Source organism: Bos taurus, chromosome X (genome assembly GCF_002263795.3).
Source record: "Bos taurus isolate L1 Dominette 01449 registration number 42190680 breed Hereford chromosome X, ARS-UCD2.0, whole genome shotgun sequence".
NCBI lineage: Eukaryota > Metazoa > Chordata > Mammalia > Artiodactyla > Bovidae > Bos > Bos taurus.
The window spans coordinates 55,692,379-55,717,464 of record NC_037357.1 but is presented as its reverse complement, the minus strand read 5'-3'; the positions used below and the strand labels follow the sequence as shown (position 1 = coordinate 55,717,464).

At 38.4% G+C, this 25,086-nt stretch overlaps 1 protein-coding gene across 4 annotated transcripts in view; it reads left to right on the top strand.

Moving 5' to 3' along the window:
- Window positions 1–252: 252 nt before the first annotated feature.
- The window catches only part of RBM41 (RNA binding motif protein 41), a 75,537-nt gene continuing 50,703 nt past the window's right edge, over window positions 253–25,086 (top strand). For 2 of the 4 annotated variants that reach the window (XM_005227892.5, XM_015461592.3), the window contains exons 1-5: window positions 253–287; window positions 3,504–3,620; window positions 4,182–4,374; window positions 4,846–5,050; window positions 6,911–6,982. In XM_005227892.5, the coding sequence (XP_005227949.1) occupies window positions 280–287; window positions 3,504–3,620; window positions 4,182–4,374; window positions 4,846–5,050; window positions 6,911–6,982 (595 nt within the window). In that variant the 5' untranslated portion in view covers window positions 253–279. Of the gene's footprint in view, window positions 961–3,503; window positions 3,621–4,181; window positions 4,375–4,845; window positions 5,051–6,910; window positions 6,983–25,086 lie in introns of all 4 variants that reach the window. The other 2 variants (XM_059883650.1, XM_005227893.5) reach the window with 2 other exon arrangements.

Below are 25,086 nucleotides of genomic sequence, written 5' to 3'. Positions count from 1 at the left end.
TGGATGAGAGAGTTAAGAAGTCAAAGGCGACTCCTAGGTTTATGAGCTGGATATTTTGGGTGTTATATTTAACCTATTCGAGAAATCCAAGAGAAATATTCGGGCAATTTACAATATACCGGTTGCTCAGTACGGGCTTTCGATTTCTAGCTCCGCAAGACTACAATTCCCAGAGCACCACGCTCCACCACAAACCCCTTCGAGTCGGCCGCGCAGAGTTCTGGGACTTGAAGTCCGCGGCCTGTTTTACCCAAGTTAGATCTAGGGGCCTTTGGAAACATGAAGAGGTAAGGGATTGTCTGAGAACAGACGGCGAAGGGCGCTCTGTTCTACCTTTTGACTTTTCAAATGGCTTTTGTTACTTTGGGTTTGGGGTATGTCACGTTCTGAGCATAGGTTTTCGTGTGAGCGGGAAGACAGAGGAGGAGGGAAAAGGGGAGACGGGCTGGACAGGCCTGTAAGGCGAAGTTCAGGAAGGGCCGCCGCCGCTGCCGGTCCCCGTAGGGATGCCCTCCTGGCACAGGCACCTAGGCAGCGGCGCTGGCCCCGGGACAGATGCTATGGCTCCTTTATGTTTCAGACCCACTCAGGTAAAAGGGTCTTGATCGATTGATGAAACCAGTCTGTGCCGTAGAAACCCGGGCCAGATCCTTCCTGTCCCGCCCGACCTCCTCTCCCTCCTCAGAAATGGGCTCAAGGTGGGCGCGTTTATGTGCAGTGTTTGTGTTTATAGCGGATTTTTTCGGGCTCAGAGACTGTTTAGTACTTTCAGACCTGAAAGTAAGCAAGTGATACTTTGTTTCTACAAATTTGGAAGCAAAGTAACAAACCCGTATCCATCTATTGTAAGAAAAGAAAGGCACCGCTGCGAGCAGTTCCCCCTACCGGTTCTGCAGGAAATGGCAGCTTTAACGTGGCTGATCTTTGTTGGAAGCCTGCGCTGGCAATCGAGTACTGACGGTACACGAAACCTTTTTTAAGACTCCTTATCAAATTAGTTTTGTATTCATTCTGCAAGTAGAATAATCACTGGAATAAGGCGGTGCATTTAAATTCTTACAGGTATGATGCTGTCCTGCACCGTTAGTTTCTGCATCTTAAAAAAGTAGTTTCTGATTTTCCCTGCTTCAAAATGCCTTTAAAATTTTGTTTATAATATCTCTCATACATGCAAAATTATGAATATATACAGGTTAAAAAATAATAATAGAGTCGTCCTCACTACAATAGAACATTACCAGTATCAGAAGTCTGCTTGTGTGCTCCTGAGTGTTTCTCTTCCCTCCCTGAGAGGATCACTATCCAGTATTTTGCCTTAATCAGTTCTTTGCTTTTTTTCTTTTTAAATAGTTTTGCCACATATGAATTTATATCTAAACAAAATGTCGCTAGTGTTATTCCATTTTCAGCTCTATATAGACACATATTGTATGAATTTTTCTGGCACTATTTTCACTGTACATTTCTTTTTGAAATTTATGTGTGCTGATGTATTTAGCTATGATTTATTCATTTCAAAGCAACTTCAAATTTAGCAAGAACTTTCAGAATTCTAAATAATAAGGAAATATTAAGATACTTGAAAGGAATTTTTTAAAACCCTGGGCCTATGGATCTTAAAGTTGTTGTAAGTCTTTCTAGAGTGTGGGAATTTTCTTTATAACTATGAGAGATATATCTTCTGTTGCTGCTAAGTCACTTCAGTCGTGTCCAACTCTGTGCGACCCCATAGATGGCAGCTCACCAGGCTCCCCCCTCCCTGAGATTCTCCAGGCAAGAACACTGGAGTGGGTTGCCATTTCCTTCTCCAATGCATGAAAGGGAAAAGTGAAAGTGAAGTCGCTCAGTCCTGTCTGACTCTTAGCGACCCCATGGACTGCAGCCTACCAGGCTCCTCCATCCATGGGATCTTCCAGGCAAGAGTACTGGAGTGGGGTGCCATTGCCTTCTCTGATACATCTTCTAGGTCTCATCATAAACCCAATAGTAAAGGGCTAAGAAATGTATTTAGTATTTATTTTCCTCATCGAGTTAACTCACTTTGCTTTTTTCTTTTAAAATCTGTTCTTGCACACTTAAATGGTCCTGCTATTTCTTTATGCTCAGAGTTTTTCGTTATTTAGCATTACCTAGATATCCACACAGTAGTGCTTAAGCTATAAAATGTTATGATCCCCTTCACCTTTGCTTCTATACTCTATCTTTTGGAGATCTCCTCTCTCACAGCTCCAGATCCTGACAATACAGATGACTCAAGATTTCCATGCGCAGCCTCAGACTCTCATCTATACAACACTTCTTCTCTCTCTCACTTTCCTTCTAGCCAATATCACCTTCTGTCACCTCAGGCTCAGTATGTCTTTGAAGCATTCCTGATACTTCATGCTGGTATTTCAATTGTAATAGTTAGTTGACTCAACATGGCTAAAAGAAGAATGACTTCCCTTTCCCAAACCATTTACTCCATTTGGAACTTCCTCTTTAGTTCATTGGTCCCATCGCTCAGTTACACAGCTTGAAATTTGGGGTTATTTTTCATTTCTTCCTTACCCCTATGTTCAAAAGGCCTTTCTCATTTAAGCCTTCCTTTCTATTGTCACTATTAGCACTCCACTTTGAACTTTCATCACCTCATGTTTGATAAATTATATAGTTTCCTAACTAGTTCTTCTGGTTTTGTTCTTACTAATTCATAAGGCTTATTATAACCACATTCGTTTTCCTAAACCATCGCTTGTACCATGTCACTTAACTGCCTAATAAATTGCCTTCTAATACCTGTCCATTAAGTTTGAGACCTCTTAGTTGGTGTATTTAAGGCCATTCACAGTCTAACTATCCCTCCAACATGATCTCCCAAGGTTGCCATACATGAATGCCAGATAAATTAAATTTCTTATTATCCCCCAGAACATACTTCTGTCTCTTCATGCTCTCTCTCCCTGTTCTTTCCTTCATCACACAGAGTCCTTCAAATGCCAGTGTAAGAATTACCTTTCCAAAGTCTTCATTTACTACCTTGCCTCCCAGTTATTTCTTCTGTGAACTCCTACTGATTTGGCATATGCTTCTTTATATCGTTCTTCTCTTCTTTCTTTCTCTTTATATCGTTCTTCTCTTCTTTCTTTCTCTCTCCTCTCTCTGTCAGTCTCTCCCTGTGCTTTTCATTCTCCCTCCCTCCCTCCTTCCTGCTCTGCCCTCACCCCAGGCACCTGTATACAACACATCCATATCTATTACTTTTCCCTAAATAAATTGCAGGCTTCTTAATGAGAGGGACTGTGTCTTGTGTATCTTTGACTCCATCAGTACCCAGCAGAGTGCATTCATTGTGTATAAACAGGTACTTAGTTAATGTTTGTGGAATGAGTGATAAAGGGCAACAAATAGAGAAGTATCTTTGAACAAATGGGATCACTAATGGTAGATAATATAGCTAAAGAATATATTTTGAGATTCAGTGTCACTTCTACTTTCTGTATATATCCTTGTATCTATTCCAGGGTAAATAGCTGTGTCAAGAGTGATGAGCATGTCCTGGAGGAGCTGGAAACAGAAGGGGAGAGGCAGCTGAAAAGCCTCCTTCAACATCAACTGGATACCTCTGTCTCCATTGAGGAGTAGGTATTGATTTTGCAAAAAGAGTATCATAGACCCTCAGCTCCAGGTGACAGATAGCTCTTCAAGTCTGGGTGGAAGACTGCTCTCTCACCCCCCCTTTCCTTGACAGATTTCTACTGATTAGTCAGGGTTTTACTTCTGTGTCTCTTCTAGGAAGCCTTCCATATCCTACTCTGTCTGGGCTGAGTACCATTCCTGTGTCTTCCTTTAACATTCATAGTACTTATAATCCAGTAGTGTTATTGCCTGCTTACTTGCCTCTCTTCTACAGTTCCTTGCACAAAGCAGAAACTGTTGTCTTTTTTACTGTTAAATCCTCAGTACCTGGCACAGTGTCTGATGCATAGTAAGTGCTCAGTAAATAAATATTTGATTCAGTCATTTGTTAGTCGTGGACTACTGGTGGAATTCCATATCATTGTAGTAGTGCTTTAACCTAGAAATAGGATGTAGGAGAGAAATTGCCCCTGAGTTTCATTGTGCCTTCTAATGGCAAGCCCCATTTCTGTGCATTGTGGTAACTTGAAGATGTTCTTACTCTCTTCCTGCTTGTTTTGCAGATGTGTATCTAAGAAAGAGAGCTTTGCTCCTGGTACTATGTATAAGCCCTTTGGGAAGGAAGCAGCTGGGACTATGACTTTGTCCCAGTTCCAGACACTGCATGAGAAGGACCAGGAGACTGCTTCTCTCAGGGAACTGGGGCTTAATGAAACAGAAATCTTGATTTGGAAGAGCCATGTTTCAGGTGAAAAGGTGAGTGGGGCAATTTTTTTTTCTGGAGAATAAAAAGGACAATTTCTTCATTTGATACTGAGAACATTCTCATTTTGAGTTCTCAAAACACTGAGCTTGTATCTAAATCTTCTTTGGTTTTTAAGGTAAGGACCTTGGTAAAAGAGATGCTGCTCCTTGACTTTTTTTTTTTTAACAAATAGGATTTTATTTTTTTAATTTTATTTATTTTTGGCTGTACCATGTGGCTTATGGGATCTTAGTTCCACAACCAGGGATTGAACCTGTACCCTCAGTAGTAAAAGCACAGAATCCTAACCACTGGACCACCAGGGAATTCCTGCTCCTTGACTTCCTAGCTGACATATCTATAAATGACCATTTTGGCACCCTGATCATTTTCATTCTTGTTTAAGGCATCAGATTGTCACTTTCAGGGTGTGTCCTCTGTGATATACACCATCTCAGGCCGTCTCATTTCTCCAATTTCAGAGAGCGAGACTTAGGGCAACCCCTGAAGCAATACAGAACCGTCTTCAAGATATTGAGGAAAGGATCTCAGAGCGTCAGCGCATCCTTTGCCTGCCACAGAGATTTGCAAAGAGCAAACAGCTGACCCGGCGAGAAATGGAAATAGAAAATTCTTTATTTCAGGGAGCTGATCGTCACTCTTTCCTCAAGGCTCTTTATTACCAAGGTATGTGATCACCACTGACTTGATATACGCTTTCACTGGCAGAAAGATTTAACATCAGGGCCTTAACTATGAAGAGTTAGTGGAGGGAGTGGGGGAAAAATGAACTATTGCTACTCTTGAGGAATGTATATATAGTCCCACGAGAAAGACAAATATGTACCTAGTTAGTTGCAGTACACCCTGGAAATTGCTATTGTAGAGATGTAAATGATGCTGAGGGGACCTAAGACATAGAGCATCTAAGTCTAGTTGGGGGAGTCAGGAGTTTATATTTGTACTTGTACCAAGTCTTGATGGATCAACAGGCATTTGTCAGTAAATAGTGGGAAGAGGGTGTTTATGGATAGTAGGTGAGTAGGAACAAGATTGTGAAAGAACCTGGTGTGTCTAGGGAACAGTGAAAAGTTCATTGTGGCAGGACGTGTAGGATATGGTGAGGACTGGCAGAAGATGACACTGGAAAAGGTAGGTGAGGCTAGATTGTGAAGGGTCCTGAGGTGGAACTATAAATTAGCACAAAATATACAGATAAATGTGTGTCTTAGCCAGAAAGAGTGGATTTAACAGAGAAGTTTTGCTAGGCGCTATGGAAGGTATGCAGAAGTTTAAGAAATGACTTCTTGACTTTGTGCCAGTTGGAATCTAGTTGGAGAGAGAAGTGCACAGCATTTAGTAACAAGGCTAGATACAGTTGTTAAGTGCTGTAGGAGTTCAGAGAAGGGAAAGGTCACTGTGCATTGATGTGACTAAAGATGGCCTCTCAGAGGAGATAAGATTTAAATGTTCTTTTAATACTACCAAGTCTTCAGGAAGGAGAGGGAGGGGCATTTCACTTGTAGCAGATGTCATGAACTAAGTCATGTTTGGAGGTATTGTGAGAGACAAAGTTAAAAAGATAGCTAAAATTTTTGAACTTTATTTGGCAAGTAGTATAGATCTACATGGAGTTAGTTATTCAGTTAGTCATCTTGGGTATAGTTAAGGTCTTTGAACCAGGAGTAACATAATAAAAGCAGTGTCTGAACTTGATGAATCTGGTGGCCAGTAAATCAAATACATGAGCGGGAGAACTGGAAGCAGGGAAAACAATTTAGGAGTAATCACGGTCATTTCTTCAGGAAGAGCTGCACTAGGATGATGACAAAGAAATTGGAAAGAGAAGTAGGTATGGTTATAAGAGACATTACAAAAGAACAATTGGTAAAACTTGTTGACTGAGAATGAAGGTTAGTGGAGATCCTGTGTCAAAGATATCCCAGGTGTTTCAAGGCTGTGTGACTTAACAGTTGGCAAAATTAAGAAAGCCTTTATGGGAAAATTTTGAGGAAAGATGATGAGTTTGATTTTAAACATGTTAAATTTTTGAGACTGCAGGATCATCCAGTGCAGATATTGAGGAGGCTGATGGAAATGTAGCAGTGAAACTCCAGGGAGAGGGCAGAACTAGATCCATAGAATCAGGACTCCTCTATGCTTAGACAATAAAGTCAATAGAATGAGTGGTTTGTTAGAGAGAGAGACCATAGACATGGAAGAGCAGTGGTGAAGGAAGGAATGAAGAAACAGCTTTTGTGGAGAGACACTATAGCTTGCTGATCAAGAACATGGGCTGTGGAGACAGACTGCTGGGAACATCCTGGCTCCCCCACTTACTATCTAAAGATGTGGGGCAAGTTACCATACTGTGCTTGATTTCCTTCAAGAGAATATTAATAGTAGCTGTATTGTAGGGTTGTTAGGATTAAGAGAGGTAATACATGTAAATCACTTAAAGCAGTACATGGTATTTGGGGTGGGTGGGTAGTGTATGAATCTGTTCTGTTTCCTATCTTTGAAACTCCTTGCTTTACACCTTCACAGCATACCACAAAAAGACAAGTGCAGACAAGTACATGACCTCAATGAAGAGGAAGATAAAATTAGGCACAAAAGGCAAGTCGAGAGTTTTCTTACAGTGTTAGATTTAGGAATGTAACCTAGGGTCCCAGACTTCTAAGTTGAGTTCTTATTTAATTTCATATTCAGTATATGACAATGTTTGTAGGACATGATCCACAGGGAGCATATAATCCTGATACAGAATATTAAAGAGGAGTTAGAAGTTTAAAGCTTTAACATTTAGTGTTGTTGATTTTTTTCTCTATACCTTTTAAGTTATTGTACCAGACATAAAATGACCTTAATGTCTTTTTGATCCTATTTCATAATCCTGAATATTTTTAATCAGTAAAGTATAACTATTGATGATGATATAGTAGCTAATATTTTACTTTATTTTTGAAATGAACTTACAATAAAATTGCCTGTTTATTTGGGGGGGAGGTGTGTGTACAATTCTGTGAATTGTAAATCATGTTAATCACATAGATTCATGTAATCACCACCACAATCAGGATAGAGAACAGCTCCATCACCCTCAAACTCCTTCATACTATCCATTGAAGTCACTCCCAATTCCACTCGTAATCTCTGGCAATCAATCACTGATCTATTCTCCATCACTGTGATTTTGTGTTTTAGAGAATGTCATACAAATAGAATCATACAAAATGTAATCTTTTGAGAGTGACTTCTTTCATGCAGTGTAGTGCTTTTGAGATTCATCCAAGTTGTGTGTATCAGTAGTTCATTTTTGCTGAGTAGCATTCCATTGTATGAATGTTCCAAAGTTTGTCTATCCACTCACCCATCAAGTGCATTTGGGCTGTTTCCAGGTTATGGTGATTATGAATAATACTGATATGAATATTCTTGTACAGGCTTTTGTGTGAACATGAAATTTTTATTTCTCTAAGGTAAATATCTAGGAGTGGGATTACTGGGTCATATGGTAAGTGTTTGTTTAACTTTATAAGAAACTGCCAAACCATTTTCAAGAGTGGCTGAATCATTTTACATTTTCACCAGCAATGTATGAGAGTTCCAATTGCTCTACATCTTTGTCAGCATTTGGTATTGTTGGTATTTATTTTAGTTATTCTAATAGCTGTGAAGTGGTATCTCATTGTAGTTTTAATTTGCATTTCCTTAATGGCTAATGATATAAAACATCTTTTCATATGCTTATGTGCCATCTTTATATCCTATTTGCTGAAGTGTCTGTTCAAATCTTTTGCTGTTTTTCATTTAGTTGTTTATTTTTTCCTGTTGACTTTTGAGAGTTCTTTATATAGTCAAACACAATTCTCTGTTGGATATATGATTTACAATATTTTATCCCAGTGTGCAGCTTGTCTTTTCATTCTCTTAACAGTGTCTTCTGCAGAGCAAACTTTCTTTTATTGTGGTAAAATATACCTAACATAAAATTGACCATTCTAACTATTTTTTAAGTGTACAGTTCTGTGGCATTAAGTATATTCACATTGTTCTGCAGCCATCATCGCCATCCATCTCCAGAACTTGTTCATCTTCCCAAACTGAAACTCTGTACCCATTAAACACTAACTCCCCATTCTCCCCTTGCCTTACCTTCTACCAACCACCATTCTGCTCTCTCTCTCTATGAATTTGAATATTCTAGGTACCTCATGTAAACAGAATCATAGTTTTTGTCTTTTTGTGTCTGGCTTATTTCACTTAGCATCCATATTGTAGCATGTATCAGGATTTCCTCCCTTTTTAAGGCTAAATAATATTTTATTGTATGTATCTAGTACATTTTGTTAATCTCTTCATCTGTCAATGGACACTTATGTAATGTCTGTCTTTTCGCTATTGTGAATAATGCTGCTATGAATCTGGATGTACAACAGTCTGTTCCGGTCCCTGCTTTCATTCTTTTGAATATGTTAAGTGGAATTTCTGGATTATATGGTAATTCTATGTTTAATCTTTTGAGAAACCACCATACTGTTTGCCATAGAGACTATACTGTTTTAAATTCATACCAGCAATGTACAAGGATGTCTTTTGCCCGTTTTTAAATGGGTTGTTTGTTGTTAAGTTGCAGGAGTTCTTTATGTATTCTGGATATTACTCCCTTTTCAGATATGTGATTTGCAAATATTTTCTCCTATTCTATGGTTGCCTTCTTATTCTGTCAATAGTATCCTTTGATGCACAAAAGTTTTTATTTTTGATAAAGTCCAGTTTGTTTATTTTTTTGTTCCCTGTGCTTTTGTTGTTATATCCAGTAAATCTTGCCAAGTCTGATGTCATAAACTGTTTTTCCTATGTTATCTTCAAAAAGTTTTATAGTTTTGGCTCTTATGTTTAGGTCTTTGATCCATTTTGAGTTAACTTCATATATAAGGGGTCCAACTTCATTTTTTGCATGTTTGATATCCAGCTTTTCCAGTACTACTTGTTGAAATGACTGTCTTTCCTCATTGAATGGTCTTGGCACACTCTCTGAAAATCATTTGAGTGTAAATGAAAGAGTATATTTCCAGACTCTCCATTCTATTCCATTGATATACATGTCTGTCTTTATGTTAGTACCACACTTTTTAAACTACTATAGATTTGTTGTAAACTTTGAAATCAGAAAGTATGAGACCTCCAACTTTGCTCTTCTTTTTCAAAATTGTTTTCATTGTTTGAGTCCCTTGAGATTCCATATGAATTTTAGGATAGATTTTTTTATTTCCTTTTTTTCTGCCATGCCACATGGTTTGTGGGATCTTAGTTCCCTTACCTGGAGAAGGCAATGGCACCCCACTCCAGTACTCTTGCCTGGAAGATCCCATGGACGGAGGAGCCTGGTGGGCTGCAGTCCCTGGGGTCGCAAAGAGTCGGACACGATTGAGCGACTTCACTTTCACTTTTCCCTTTCATGCATTGGAGAAGGAAATGGCAACCCACTCCAGTGTTCCTGCCTGGAGAATCCCAGGGACGGGGGAGCCTGGTGGGCTGCCATCTATGGGGTCGCACAGAGTCGGACACTATTGAAGCGACTTAGCAGCAGCAGTTCCCTTACCAGGGATCAAACCCAGGCCCACAGCAGGGAAAGCACCGAGTCTTTAACCACTGCACTGCCAGAGAATTCCCAGATTTTTCTATTTCTGCAAAAAACATCATTGAGATTTTGATAGTATTGCTTTGAATTTGTATATCACTTTGGGTGGTACTGACAACAATGCTAAATCTTCAATCCATGAACACAGAATGTCTTTGTATTTGTTTATGTCTTTTAGCAAAATTTTGTAGTTTTCTGTATGCAAATTTTTTGCTTCAGAGCAAATATTTTAAATTTTGATACAGTCCAGTTTATCCATTTTTTCTTTAATGTATTGTGCTTTATTATGTCTAAAAACACTAGATTTTATGAAAAAGGTTTATTCCTTTATTTTCTTCTAACAGTTTTATAATTGTATATCTTACATTTAAGTCTATGATCCACTTTGACTTAATGTTTATATAAGGTGTGAGGTTTATGTTAAGGTTCACTTTTTTGCTTATGAATATCTGATTATCCAGTACTAATTGTTGAAAAGAGTGTTCTTTCTCCATTTACTTGTCTTTGCATTTTTGTCAGAAATCTATTGGCCATTATTTGTCTTAATAATTAACATCATAGTTAATGGTGAAAAGATTGAAATTGTCCTTCCAATACCAAGAATAAGACAAGGATGTCCACTCTCACCACTTCTGTTTACAGTGAAATGAAATTAGAAATCAATAATAGATGGACAGAGGAAATTTACAAATATGTGGAAATTATTTAACACTCTACCAAATAACCAAGGATCAAAAAGAAGTTGCAAGGGACATTAGAAAGTACTTTGAGATGAATGAAAACAAAATATACAAAAACTTCAGGAATGCAGTAGAAGAGGTACTCAAGGGGCTTTTTAAAGCTGTAAATGCCAATATTAATAAAGAGGAAAAACCTCAAATTTATAACCAAAACTTCCACCTCAAGAAACTACAAAAAATTGTCCAAACCCTTTGGATATATGATACCAAGAGTAAATGGTAAACTATAGACTTGGAGTAATTATGATGTGTCAGTGTAGGCTCATCAGTTGTAACAAATGTCCCACTCTGGTGGGAGGTAATGAGGGAGACTAAGCATGTGTGGGGTCTGGGGAATAGGTGGGAAATCTCTGTAACTTCCCCTCAATTTTGCTGTGAAGCTCTAAAAAAATTGAAGTTTAATGAAAAAAGCTACAAAAAGAAGGCAAATAAACCCATATCTAACTTAAGGAAAGAAAGAAAGAGCAAAAATAAATGAAAAATGAATAAAAAATAGAGAAAATCAAGAAAACCAAAAGTTGGCTCAATGGAAAAGGCAATAGAATTCACAGTCCTTTAGCTAGAATTACCAAGGAAAAAAGACTCAAATTTCTTGTACTCTGCTTTACTTTCTTTTTTGCATAGAGTATCTTTTTCTGTCCTTTTACTTTCAACTTTTTAAAAAACCAAAGTGTCTCTTATAGACAGCAAATAGTTATTTAGAGCATGTTTTTCTTAAATCCCTGCTTCCAATTATGTAGAGTGTTAATTTATATTTAATGCATTTAAGTGGAGTCTGTTGATAAGGTAGGTTCTACATCTGCCATTTTGCTATTTATTTTTGATATGTCTGTATCTTTTTGTTACTCTATTACTCCATTTATTCCTTAATGTTAAATCAGCTTTTACAGTGTGTCATCTTAATTAACGTGTTGCTTCTTTTACTATTTTTGTTACTCTTTTAGTAATTTGCCCTGGGGATTATAATTAACACCTGAGCTTGAATAATTTTGTTTGTATTAGTGCCAACTTAATTTCAATAATGTTCAAAACCTGCATTCTTATTTACCTGTGTTCTGTCCTTCCTCCTTTGTACTATTATTGTCATACAAATGACATCTTTCTAAATTTTAAGCCTACCAACAGAGTTTTCTAATTATTGCTTTATGCGGTTATCTTTTATCTTTTAAGTCAGATGGACAACAACAAAAAAAAGAGCACAGGGATAAAAACGTTTATACTGTCTTTAATGTTTACCTATGTAGTCAACTTTGCTAGTGTCCTTTCTTTGGGTAAATCTGAGTTACTATTTAGTGCCCATTTATTTCAGTCTAAAAGACTCTGTGTAGTTTTTCTTACAGGGCAGATCATCTTGTAGTAAACTCTGTTTATCTTGGGATGTTTTAATTTCTCCTTTAGTTTTACATTATAGTTTTTTCCTGGACATTGAATTTTTGGTTGGCAGTCTTCTTCTTTTAGCAGATCAAATGTATCATCTCAACTGCCTTTTGGCCCCTTCTAATTTCTATTGAGACGTCAACTATTAATCTCAGGACCCCTTGTCCATGGTGAGCCTCTTCTTACTGCTTTCAAGATCTGTTCTTCATCTTCTACTTTTGACAGTTTGACTACTTGTTTAAGTGTCTCTTTGGACAGACTTCACATAGGTATCTTCGAATTCATCCTTCTTGTAGTCTGTTGAAGTTCCATGATGTATGGATTAGTGTTTTTCATCAATTTGGGGAAGCTTTTGACCATTAACTCTTCAAATATTCTTTTTGTTTCTTCTTCTTCTGAGAGTCCATTATGCATGTGTTGGTATGCTTGCTTGTCTCCCATAGGTTCCCAAGACTGCATTGTCTTTTTCTTTACTCTTTTTTCTTTCTGCTCCTAAACTTTAGTGAGCTTCCTCAGATTATGTAGTTGACATATCTTCAGGTTTGATGATTCTGCTGTCAATTCACATCTCCTGTTGAGCCCCTCTAGTGTATTTTTCATCTCAGTTATTATACTGCTTGAAAATTTCTATTTGATTCTTTATTATAATTTCTATCTTTTATTTTTATTCTCTATTTGGTAAGATATTCTGAAACATTCTTTAGTTCTTTATACGTGGTTTCCTTTGTTTGAATAACTTATAATAACGATTTAAAGTTGTTTTTTTTTGTTTTTTTTTTTCCTGAGAAGCCCAATGTGACTCCTCAGGAGAGTTTCTATCAACTGTTTCTTTTTTCTGTGTATGGATCATACTTTCTCGGTTTTAAGGTGGGGGGTTGTTTTTTTTTTTTTTTTTCCAATGCCTTTGTCATCTGAGGCTGTTATAACAAAGTACCAAACTGGGTGACTTATAATCAACAGAGATGTATTTCTCACAGTTCTAGAGGCTGGAAATCTAGGATCAGGGTTCCAGCATGGTCTAGTTCCAATAAGAACCCTCTTATGGGTTTCAGACTGCTGAATTCTTACTGGATCCTCACCTGGTAGATAGCAGAGAGAAGAAGCAGGCTCTCTGATGACTATAAGGGCATTGATCCCATACATGAGGGCTCCACTCTTAGGACCTTATCCAATCCTAATTACTACTCAAGCATCCCCACTTCCTATTACTATCATATTGAAGGGTGGGGATTCAACATATGAATTCGGGGGTGGGGGCACAAATATTCAGTCCCTTACAGTCTTATAATTTTATTGTTGAAGATTAGACATTTAAAATAATATTATGTAACAACTCTGAAAAGTCAATCAACCCCTCCCCACCCAGGGTTTGTTGGTTGCTATTTGTTTGTTTAGTGATGTTCCTGGACCAATTCTGTCAAATTTAATTCTTTGTCATGTAAAGTCACTGAAGTCTCTATCCACTTAGCATGCTGCTGCTAAGTCACTTCAGTCGTGTCCAACTTTGTGCAACCCCATAAACGGCAGCCCACCAGGCTCCCCCTTCCCTGGGATTCTCCAGGCAAGAACACTGGAGTGGATTGCCATTTACTTCTCCAATGCATGAAAGTGAAAAGTGAAAGTGAAGTCGCTCAGTCGTGTCCGACCCTCAGTGACCCCATGGATGGCAGCCTTCCAGGCTCCTCCGTCCATGGGATTTTCTAGGCAAGAGTACTGGAGTGGGGTGCCATTGCCTTCTCCAGTTAGCATAGTAAGCCACTAATGATTGGAGAGTTTTTCTTAAATGTCTTAAATCAAAAAGTATATGAGCCTTTATCAAGGGGCTCTGTGTGAGTGTGTTAGGTTACTCTTTCAGTGTTCAGGGAAGCAGTTTGCAACTCTGTCTTAGACTTCACTTCCCGCTTATGCTGAGCCTCAAGATCAGTTAGAAGTGAGAGATTAGGGACTTCTGAGGGCCTCACTTTCCTTGGCATACACTTACACATGCACATGTATCTCATTGTGACTTTGATTTGCATTTCCCTGATGATTAGTGATGGTGAGCACCTTTTCATGTTACCTGTACAAATGTTGGCCATTTGTATATCTGCTGTGGAGAAATGTCTATTCAAATACTTTGTCCTTTTTTTAATCAGGTTTTATTTTTATGCCATTGAGTTGTAGGTATTTCCTATACGTTTTGGATATTAACCCCTTAACAGATATGTTGGAGAAGGCAATGGCACCCCACTCCAGTACTCTTGCCTGGAAAATCCCATGGATGGAGGAGCCTGGTAGGCTGCAGTCCATGGGGTTGCTAGGATTTGGACATGACTGAGCGACTTCACTTTCACTTTTCACTTTCATGCATTGGAGAAGGAAATGGCAACCCACTCCAGTGTTCTTGCCTGGAGAATCCCAGGACAGCAGAGCTTGGTGGGCTGCCATCTATGGGGTCACACAGAGTCGGACACGACTGAAGCAACTTAGCAGTAACAGCAACAGATATGTAGTTTGCAAATACAGTTGACTCTCGAACAACATAGGGGTTGGGGGCACTGACATTCCAAGTAATCAAAAATCCATGTATGACTTTATAATCAGCATTCTATATCCATGGTTTCACATCTATAGGTTAAATCAACCACAAATCTTATAGTACTATAGTGTATATTTACTGCAAAAAAAAAATCTGCATTAAGTGGACCTGTACAGTTCAAACTGGTGTTGTTCAAGAGTCTACTATATATTCTCCCATTCTATAAGTTTCCTTTTTACTCTATTCTTTCTTTTGCTATGATAAAGCTTTTTAGTTTGATGTATTCCCACTTCTCTATTTTTGCTTTCATTACCTATGTTTTGGAGGTTATAGCCAATAACATTGCCAACACTAATGTCAAGAGGGTTTCTCCCTATGTTTTCAATAGGAGTTTTAGAATTCAGGTCTTATGTTTAAGTTTTTAATCCATTTTGAATTGAGTTTTGTGAAAGGCATAAGATAAGGGTACAGTTTCACTTTTTTGCATGTGGATATAGACTTCCCTTGTGGCTCAGACGGTTAAGCGTCTGTCTACAATGTGGGAGACCTGGGTTCGATCCCTGGGTCGGGAAGATCCCCTGGAGAAGGAAATGGCAATCCACTCCAGTACTATTGCCTGGAAAATCCCATGGACAGAGGAGCCTGGTAGGCTACAGTCCATGGGGTCACAAAGAGTTAGACACAACTGAGCGACTTCACTTTCACTTTCGTATACTTTTCCCAGCACCATTTGTTGAAGAGACTATCCTTTCCTGATTATGTATTCCTGGCACCCTTGTCAAACATCAGTTGACTATACATGTGTAGTTTAATTCTGGGCTCTCTATTCTTTTCCACTGGTTCACATATCTGTCTTTAAGCCACTACCATATTGTTTCAGTTGCTATAGCTTTGTAATCTATTTTGAAGTCAGTGTGATCCTTATTCCCTATGTTTCCTTTTAAGTTTTGTTTGTTTGTCAGCCTTCTCTTAGCTCTAGCTGGTAATGCCACTCAAGTAGCTGCAGGGTTAAAAAAGCTCCATTGATCGCTCTTGACATGATCTAGGTATGAACCAAGTCAAAGACAAACCCTCAGAATGTAGCTTTTCAGTTCAATTCAGTCGCTCAGTCATGTTCAGCTCTTTATGACCCCATGGACTGCAGCACACCAGGCTTCCCTGTCCATCACCAACTCCCGGAGCTTGCTCAAATTCATGTCCATCAAGTTGGTGATGCTATCCAACCATCTCATCCTCTGTCATCCCCTTCTCTTCCTGCCTTCAAACTCTCCCAGCATCAGGGTGTTTTTCAGTGAGTCAGTTCTTCGCATCAGGTGGCCAAAGTACTAGTGCTTCAGCTTCAGCAGCAGTCCTTCCAATGAATATTCAGGACTGATTTCCTTTAGGATTGACTGGTTTGATCTCCTTGCAATCCAAGGGACTCTCAAGAGTCTTCTCCAACACCACAGTTCAAAAGCATCAATTCTTTGGTGCTCAGCTTTCCTTATAGTCTAACTCTCACATCCATACATGACTACTAGAAAAACCATAGCTTTGACTAGATGCACCTTTGTTGGCAAAGTAATGTCTCTGCTTTTCACTATGCTGTCTAGGTTTGTCATAGCTTTTCTTCCAAGGAGTAAGCGTCTTAATTTCATGGCTGCAGTCACCATCTGCACTGATTTTGGAGCCCAAAAAAGTGAAGTCTCTCATTGTTTCCATGGTTTCCCCATCTATTTGTCATGAAGTGATGGGACCGGATGCCATGATCTTAGTTTTTGGAATGTTGAGTTTCAAGCCAGCTTTTTCACTCTCCTCTTTCACTTTCATCAAGAGGCTCTTTAGTTCCTCTTCACTTTCTGCCATAAGGGTAGTGTCATCTGCATATCTGAAGTTATTGATATTTCTCCTGGCAGTCCTGATTCCAGCTTGTGATTCATCCAGCCTGGCATTTCTCATGATGTACTCTGCATAAGAAGTTAAATAAGCAGGGTGATAATATACAGCCTTGATGTACTCCTTTGCCAATTTGGAACCAGTCTATTGTTCCATGTCTGGTTCTAACTGTTGCTTCTTGACTTGCATACAGATTTCTTAGGAGGCAGGTAAGGTGGTCTGGTATTCCTCTCTTTAAGAATTTTATTGTAAAGTTAAAAAATAAAATAAATATAAAAAATAAAAAGAAACAGGTGAAATTAAAAAAAAAACAATTTTCCACAGTTTGTTGTGATCCACACAGTCAAAGGCCTTGATGTAGTCAATAAAGCAGAAGTAGAAGAAAATCAAATAGTGATGTTCTCTGAGAATGGAAGCTCTGGAACTGCTCTGCTTCCTTCAATGTAAGTTAGGCTAATGCTTTTCACAACTATCATAGTAGCTGCTGAAAAACTGGAGAGAGGGAAATGGGATTATGAAAAGTTAAAATGCAACAAATCTTACTATTCTTACTGCAACTCAGCTATTTTTCTTGAATACTATTCCTCGTATTGTTATAAGGCTTAATTTAATTTCCAGACTTACCAAAAGTTTTATTTTGACTTTTCCCAGTGTTCTTTTTGCTTTTATGGAGCAGCAGATTTTCAGAGGTCTTTACTCCAACATTCCAGAATTACTTTTCATTTTACTTTTATCCTATTTATATTATATTTGAAAGTGAGTTTCATATTTTGAAAAAAAAAAACAAGTTTCTTATAGAATGTAATTGGATCCTTTTTTTCACTTCTTTATTGAGTTATCTTTTACATACCATAAAACTCATTTTAAATGTACAATTGAGTGGTTCATAGTAAATTTACAGAATTGTTCAACCGTCACTACAATTGAATTTTAGAACATTTTCATCACCCCAGAGATTGTTCTCAGTTACTGTTTTTACTCCCAGCCCAGAGAGCCACTAATCTACTGCCTATCCATATGGATTTGCCTATTCCAGACATTTCCTATAAATGGAATCACATAATATAATCATCTTATATAATATATGGCCTTCTTTAGTTTAAATTATTAACAGTGTTTTAATTATTTCTAGAACTAGTATTTTTCCCAGTACTGAGGGATTTCCCAGTTCTGAAGGACTTTGTGTGCAAGCCAAGGACATCATCAACAGTCAACCAGGCAATTAACTCCATTGTAGCCTTCACTCCCTGCTTGCACAGAAACTCAGTATTAGTCAGCGGTGAGAGCTCAGGGATTTTTCAGGTCTTTCCTGAGTACACACAAAGCTTTGGCCATGTGGACAGCTCTGTGCATGTGCATGGCCTTTTAGATTCTTCAAAATATGTCAGGGCCCCTAATGACATTTTATTCTCTAGGATTTCCTTCTAAGCATATTGGTAACCTATTGTTTGTCTCAACTCCACCACCTCAGCTAGCCACAAAATTCAACAAGTGTCTCTGATTGTTTTTGACAGAAGTTCTCAGGAAAAAGGCTGTTAGCACTGGATGAACTTTGAGCCAGGTCAGATTAAGAGAATAATGCTTGTGAGATTTACTAGATAGATCAAGTAATGACAGTTCTCTGGGAATGGGGCTTTGAAGGAACTCCAACTCTGTTTTCCTTCTTTACTGGTTTTCTCTGACATGGGATTGTTGGTTTCAAGGTTACTACAGACCTGGGGAAAAAGGATGAGGAAAAGGCAAGTTAAAATGCTATAAAACTTATTATTCTTACTGATATTCAGCTATTTTTCTTCAATAAATGTTTCCCAGATTACTACAAGCCTTTGATTAATTTTCAGAGTTCTGAAAACAAGTTGATTTTGACAGTTTCTGTCAGTGTTCTCCTTTAAGAGATTCTTAACTCTGCCATTTTCACTGATACCACCTTTCCTAACAGCATTTTCTGAAGCTTGAGAGTTTGTGATTTTGATGAAGTGTAATTTTTTTATGACTTCTGCTTTGATCTTGTAACTAAGATTTCTTTCTTTCTTTTTTTTTTTTTTTTTGATCTTGTAACTAAGATTTCTTTCTAACCCAGGATCATAAAGATTTTCTTCATATGTGTTCTTCTAGAAGATATATAGTTTTAGCTCATACATTTAGGTCTATGAACCATTTTGAATTAATTTCTGAATTACACATAGGGTGTAAGGTTGTGTGTGTGTGTGTGTGTATGCTCAGTTGTGTCCTACTCTTTGCAACCCCTTGGACTGTAGCCCGCCAGGCTCCTCTGTGCATGGGAATTCTCAGACAAGAATACTAGAGTGGGTTGCCATTTCTTTCTCCAGGGGATATTCCCAAACCAGGGATCGAACCTACATCTCCTGCATTGCAGGTAGATTCTTTACCACTGAGTCACCTGGGAAGCCTGGTGTAAGGTTGCAGCTACTGCTAAGTCGCTTCAGTCGTGTCCGACTCTGTGCGACCCCATAGACGGCAGCCCATCAGGCTCCCCCATCCCTGGAATTCTCCAGGCAAGAACATTGGAGTGGGTTGCCATTTCCTTCTCCAGTGCATGAAAGTGAAAAGTGAAAGTGAAGTTGCTCAGTCATGCCCGACTCTTAGTGACCTCATGGACTGCAGCCTACCAGGCTCCTCCATCCATGGGATTTGCCAGGCAAGAGTACTGGAGTGGGGTTAGGGTTACATTAATCTCTTTGCATATGTATGTCCAATAGTCCTGCCACTTTTCACTGAAAAGATGATCCTTTCCAAATTAAACTGTCGTGGTACTTTTTAAAGAAAATCAATTAACCATAAATTTATGGGTTTTTAAACTTTTTGTCCTTATTCCTCTACTTTCTTTACTTTTCAGCAGTTTGATTATGATTATGCTGTGTCTGGGCATGAGTTCTTTGTTATTTCAAGTTCTAAATTTCTTATCTATTCCAACTTTTGCTTTGTAGTTTTCACCATTGTCATGTACTCTGTGTAGTCTCTTTAGTTTTATAGCTATATTCAGTGGGAGAGGCAAGGTGAAGAATCTTACCTGGAGAGAGAATTCCTAATAGCTAATAATTTTGAGGGTTTATTTGTGCTTAGTCCTTGTGCTTAGCATTTTTCACATTAACTCATTTAAACCTTACAGTAGCCCTATAATATAGTATCTATATTACAGATAATGAAATAGAACTTCTGAAAGAATGAATTTCTCAAGGTCAGTTATTAAATAACCAGGCTAGAACTTAAATCTAGATCTGTTCTTAACATGAAAGTCTGTGCTCTTGATCATGGTATTTGTATACATGATTTTTAAAGATTTTTTGTTTTTTTTTAAGTGTGATTTTACTGTATCTTGAGATAACACTGTATTTATGTTTAAGTATTACATATCCCATTTTCTAACCTTAAACCAGTGGGAAAACAACATATAGTCTCCCTAGAAATATACTTCTTCTGAAATCTTAAACTCCAGTATACTACTCTTAACCATAACCTTTCTCTTATCCTTCTGGCTCTCACAACTCTCTTAACAATCATTTTACCATTCCTTCAACCCTGTTAAAATCTCGAGGTCCTTGACCTTTGTTTTTTTTCTCCCAATCTGTCATCCCCTTCCTGTTTCCTCTTCCTTTCACATCTCGCTTAGACTCCATCATGCATTATTTACCCAAGTTCTTGCCACTGAGTCATTTTCCTTGCTTCTTTTTTTGTGCATCATACCCACCCAGCAAATCCTCAACCCTGAATCAATCCAACTGATTACCTTCTTTATTGTTGCATGATGGATTTTGAGCACTACTAGAGAAAAGTAGTATAATTGTGTTGATTAGTGCCTCTACAAATTCCTCATCTCTGGTATCATCTAGAGTCTTCTTTCTTGTTTGGCAACGTCTCCTAGTCTCTGGTCAGCTCTCTGTTTCATTCCTTAAAAATACTATTTTATATCTTCATTACTATTTCCTATCCAACTGCTATTTTATTATTTTTAGCAGGTAGTCTTCTTTCCTATTTCAAAGGAAACAATGCCATCATTAAGAACCTTCATCTACTTTCTGCCTGACTCTGCTAACTTCTGTATCCTAGCCATCATTTTCTTCCATTTCAACTCAGTGCTGAGGACATCCTTCCTGTCAAAGGTTACTATTTATTCCTTTGTTCTAGGTCCTCTCCCTCTTATCTCCCCAGGGACCTCAGTCAGCTATCCCCAATATTACTTCTTTCCTTTCAAGAATTTCACATGATTTGTACCATTTGCCAGTGTCCATCGTGTACATACTCCTACTGTGAACTATCTTTTAAAAAGTGATAAAAACAAAAAATGCCCTTCAGTTGTTTTGCTACTTGAGCAAATAATACGTTTAGATTCCCTCCCTTCACTGTATACTGTAACAAGTAGCAATTGGTTTAAACAATGAAATATAAAAATTGAAGCCCAAAAAAGATAGGGTTAAAGTACATGTGTTAATATTTTTAATATCCAAATGGGAAAATATTTTTCCAGTATTTAATGAAAAATTTTAAACCCACAGAAAGGTTGAAAGAATTTTATCACAAACACCCAGTGATGGCTGGCTAGATTATATCATTAATATTTTACTGATTTATCACATCTGTCTATCCATCTAGTAAACCATCTTACTTTATTGATTTATTTAAATGGATCACCAATGTAAACACATGTACCCCTAAATATGTCAGTATATATATTGTTAGCTAAAAATGTATATGAACATTTTTTCTTTTGATGTAAAATTTCCATGCAATGAAATGCACAAACCTTAAGTATTCATTTGCTAACTTTTGACTTGGGTATACATCTTTGTAGTGATGTGTTGGCAAATATTTAGCAGCCAGCTCTCCAGGAAAAAAGATTCTTATCTGTATTATTTGCCAGTCCATGATATACATATTCCTACAATGGCCAATTTCAAGATACCAATGTGTTATCACACAGTCATTGGACCAACCATGTTCAACATACCTGCATCTGTGTGACCTAACACGTAAAAGGTTACCATCACCCCCAGAAAGTTTCATCATACTTCTTCTCAGTAACTCCCACTCCACTCTCCCAGAGGCAACTAGTATTTTTATTTTTTTCCATTATAGGTTAGTTTTGCCTGTTATAGAACTTCAGATAGCTGTAACCATACAGTTATATTCTTTGCATAAGATTCCTTTAACTTACACAATGTTATAATGTATAATGTTTTTGAGATTCATTGATACCATGTGTATCAATAATTTTGCCTTCTCTCTATGAAGCAAAATTTCTTGGAAGAGTTTTCTAAAATCACTGTTAGTTTTCTAATGCTGCCATAACAAATCTAGTGGCTTAGAACAACAGAGATTTATCCTCCATGGTGGCTAGAAGTCTGAAATCAAGGTGTTGACAAGGCTATGCTCTTTCCTAAGGTTCTAGAAGAGGATCCTTCTTCATCTCTTCTAGCTTCTGGTGATTGCCAGCATTCCTTGGTGTTCCAAAAGCATCACTGTAGTCTCTGCCTCTGTTATAACATGACAGTCTCCTTGTGTGTCTGTGTTTCTGTGTCTGCACATGCTTAGTGCTCAGTCACATCTGACTTTTTGTGACCGTGTGGACTGTAGCCCGTCAGGCTCCTCTGTCCATGGTATTTCCCAAGCAAGAATACTGGAGTGGGTTGCAATTTCCTCCTCCAGGAGATCTTCCCGACCCAGGGATCGAACCCGAGTCTCCTGCTTGGCAGATGAATTCTTTACCTCTGTGAGCCACCTGGTAAAACATGTCTTTACATAGCATTCTTATTAAGGACACTAGTCTTTGGATTTAGGATCCATCATAATCCAGTATGGCCTTATATTAACTAATTACATCTGTCAACCCCCTATTTCTGAATAAAGTCACATATTGAGAAACTGAATGGACATGAATTTTGAGGGTTCACTATTCAACCCAGTATAATCAGCCCTCTGGCCTCCTCCATGAATTCATATCTGTCTTACATGCAAATACATTCACCTCATCACAATATCCCCTAAAGTCTTAACCTATTTCAGCATCAAGTCTAAGTCCCAAATCTCATCTAAATATTAACTCAAAAAGTCTGAAATCCCATTATCTAATTCATCTAAATCAGGTGTTGGTAGACTCTGAGTATATTACATTGGGAAAATGCCCTTCTGTCCAGAAACCTACGAAACTAGGCAACAGTGAGACAGGCGTAAGGTGGGCATTCCCATTCTAAAAGAGTAGAAAGGAAAGAATAAGGGGGTTACTGTTCTAAAGCAAGTTAGCAGCCCAGCAGGGCAAATTCCATTAGATTTCAAGGCCTAAGAGTAATGTTTTGGCTTCAGGGCTCTGTCCTGTGGTCGCCAGGGGTAGCCTTGCTCTCTAGGTACTCTGGGACAGCTCCATCATCTTAGCCTACCAGGGCAGCTGCAGCCCCACCCTCTCTGGCTTTTGTGGCTTCATTTTACCTTCCTTCATTTTAGCTTGTCTCTGTCACTTTTACATCAGGCTGCACTGTTTCTGCTCGTATAAAATCCTTATAAACCTTCTTGGTTTCTTGTGTATGTCAAGAGAGCCACACCATTACATATGAGGATTGTTGACAGATCCTTTCTGGATAACGCCTTGTCTGTTCCTGGCTTCTGCTGAAAAGGTTGACTGGATCCATGAGTCACATACATAATCTCTTCAGTGAAAGATTGTCTAAAGTTTGTCTAGCCACATACCATTGGCCCTTTTTCTAGGGCTATCTAGATTGGCTCAGAATTCTCCAGATCATCAAGTTCTGAATTTCTTTTTAAACAGGTACTTACTCAATTTAACTCACTCCTCTCTCATTTTACAACTGTCAGTGAGAAACCAGGCTACATCTTTCACACTTTGCTTGGAAATCTCTTCAGCTAAATATAGAAGAGATACCCACGTCCAAGGTAAGAGAACTCAAGTAAGATGGTCGGCGCTGAGAGAGGGCATCAGAGGGCAGACAGACTGAAACCACGATCACAGACAACTAGCCAATCTGATCACATGGACCACAGCCTTGTCTAACTCAATGAAGCTAAGCCATGCCGTGTGGGGCCACCCAAGACAGAGGGGTCATGGTGGGGACGTCTGACAGAATGTGGTCCACTGGAGAAGGGAATGATAAACCACTTCAGTATTCTTGCCTTGAGAACCCCAAGAACAGTATGAAAAGCCAAAAAGATAGGACACTGAAAGATGAACTCCCCAGGTCAGTAGGTGCCCAATATGCTACTGGAGATCAATGGAGAAATAACTCCAGAAAGAATGAAGGGATGGAGCCAAAGCAAAACAACACCCAGATGTGGATGTGACTGGTAATAGAAGCAGGTTCAATCCTGTAAAGAGCAATATTGCATAGCAATGTGGAATGTTAGGTCCATGAAACAAGGCAAATTGGAAGTGGTCAAAAGGAGACGGCAAGAGTGAACATCAACATTCTAGGAATCAGTGAACTAAGATGGACTGGAATGGGTGAATTTAACTCAGATGACCATTATATCCACTACTGTCAGCAGGAATCCCTTAGAAGAAATGGAGTGGCCATCATAGTCAACAAAAGAGTCTAAAATGTAGTACTTGGGTGCAATCTCAAAAACGACAGAGTGGTCTCTGTTCATTTCCAAGGCAAACCATTCAATATCACAGTAATCCAAGTCCATGCACTGACCAGTAAATCTGCAGAAGCTGAAGTTGAACGATTCTATGAAGACCTACAAGACCTTCTAGAACTAACACCCCAAAAAGATGTCCTTTTCATTATAGGGGACTGGAATGCAAAAGTAGGAAGTCAAGAAACACCTGGACTAACAGGCAAATTTGGCCTTGGAGTATAGAATGAAGCAGGGCAAAGGCTAATAGAGTTCTGCCAAGAGAACACAATGGTCATAGCAAACACCCTCTTCCAACAACACAAGAGAAGACTCAACACATGGACATCACCAGATGGTCAACACAGAAATCAGATTGATTATATTATTTGCAGCCAAAAGTGGAGAAGTACTATACAGTCAGCAAAAACAAGACCAGGAGCTGACTGTGGCTCAGATCATGAACTCCTTATTGCCAAATTCAGACTCAAATTGAAGAAAGTGGGGAAAACCACTAGGCCATTCAGGTATGACCTAAATCAAATCCCTTATGACTATACAGTGGAAGTGAGAAATAGATTTAAGGGACTAGATCTGATAGAGTGCCTGATGAACTATGGACTGAGGTTCATGACATTGTACAGGAGACAGGGATCAAGACCATCCCCAAGAAAAAAAAAATGCAAAAAAGGAAAATGACTGTTGCACAAGGCCTTACAAATAGCTGTGAAAAGAAGAGAAGCAAAAGCAAAGGAGAAAAGGAAAGATATACCCATTTGAATGCAGAGTTCCAAAGAATAGCAAGGAGAGATAAGAAAGCCTTCCTCAGTGATCAATGCAAAGAAATAGAGGAAAACAATAGAATGGGAAAGATGAAAGATCTCTTCAAGAAAATTAGAGATATCAAGGGAACATTTCATGCAAAGATAGGCTTAATAAAGGACAGAAATGATATGGACCTAAGAGATGCAGAAGATATTAA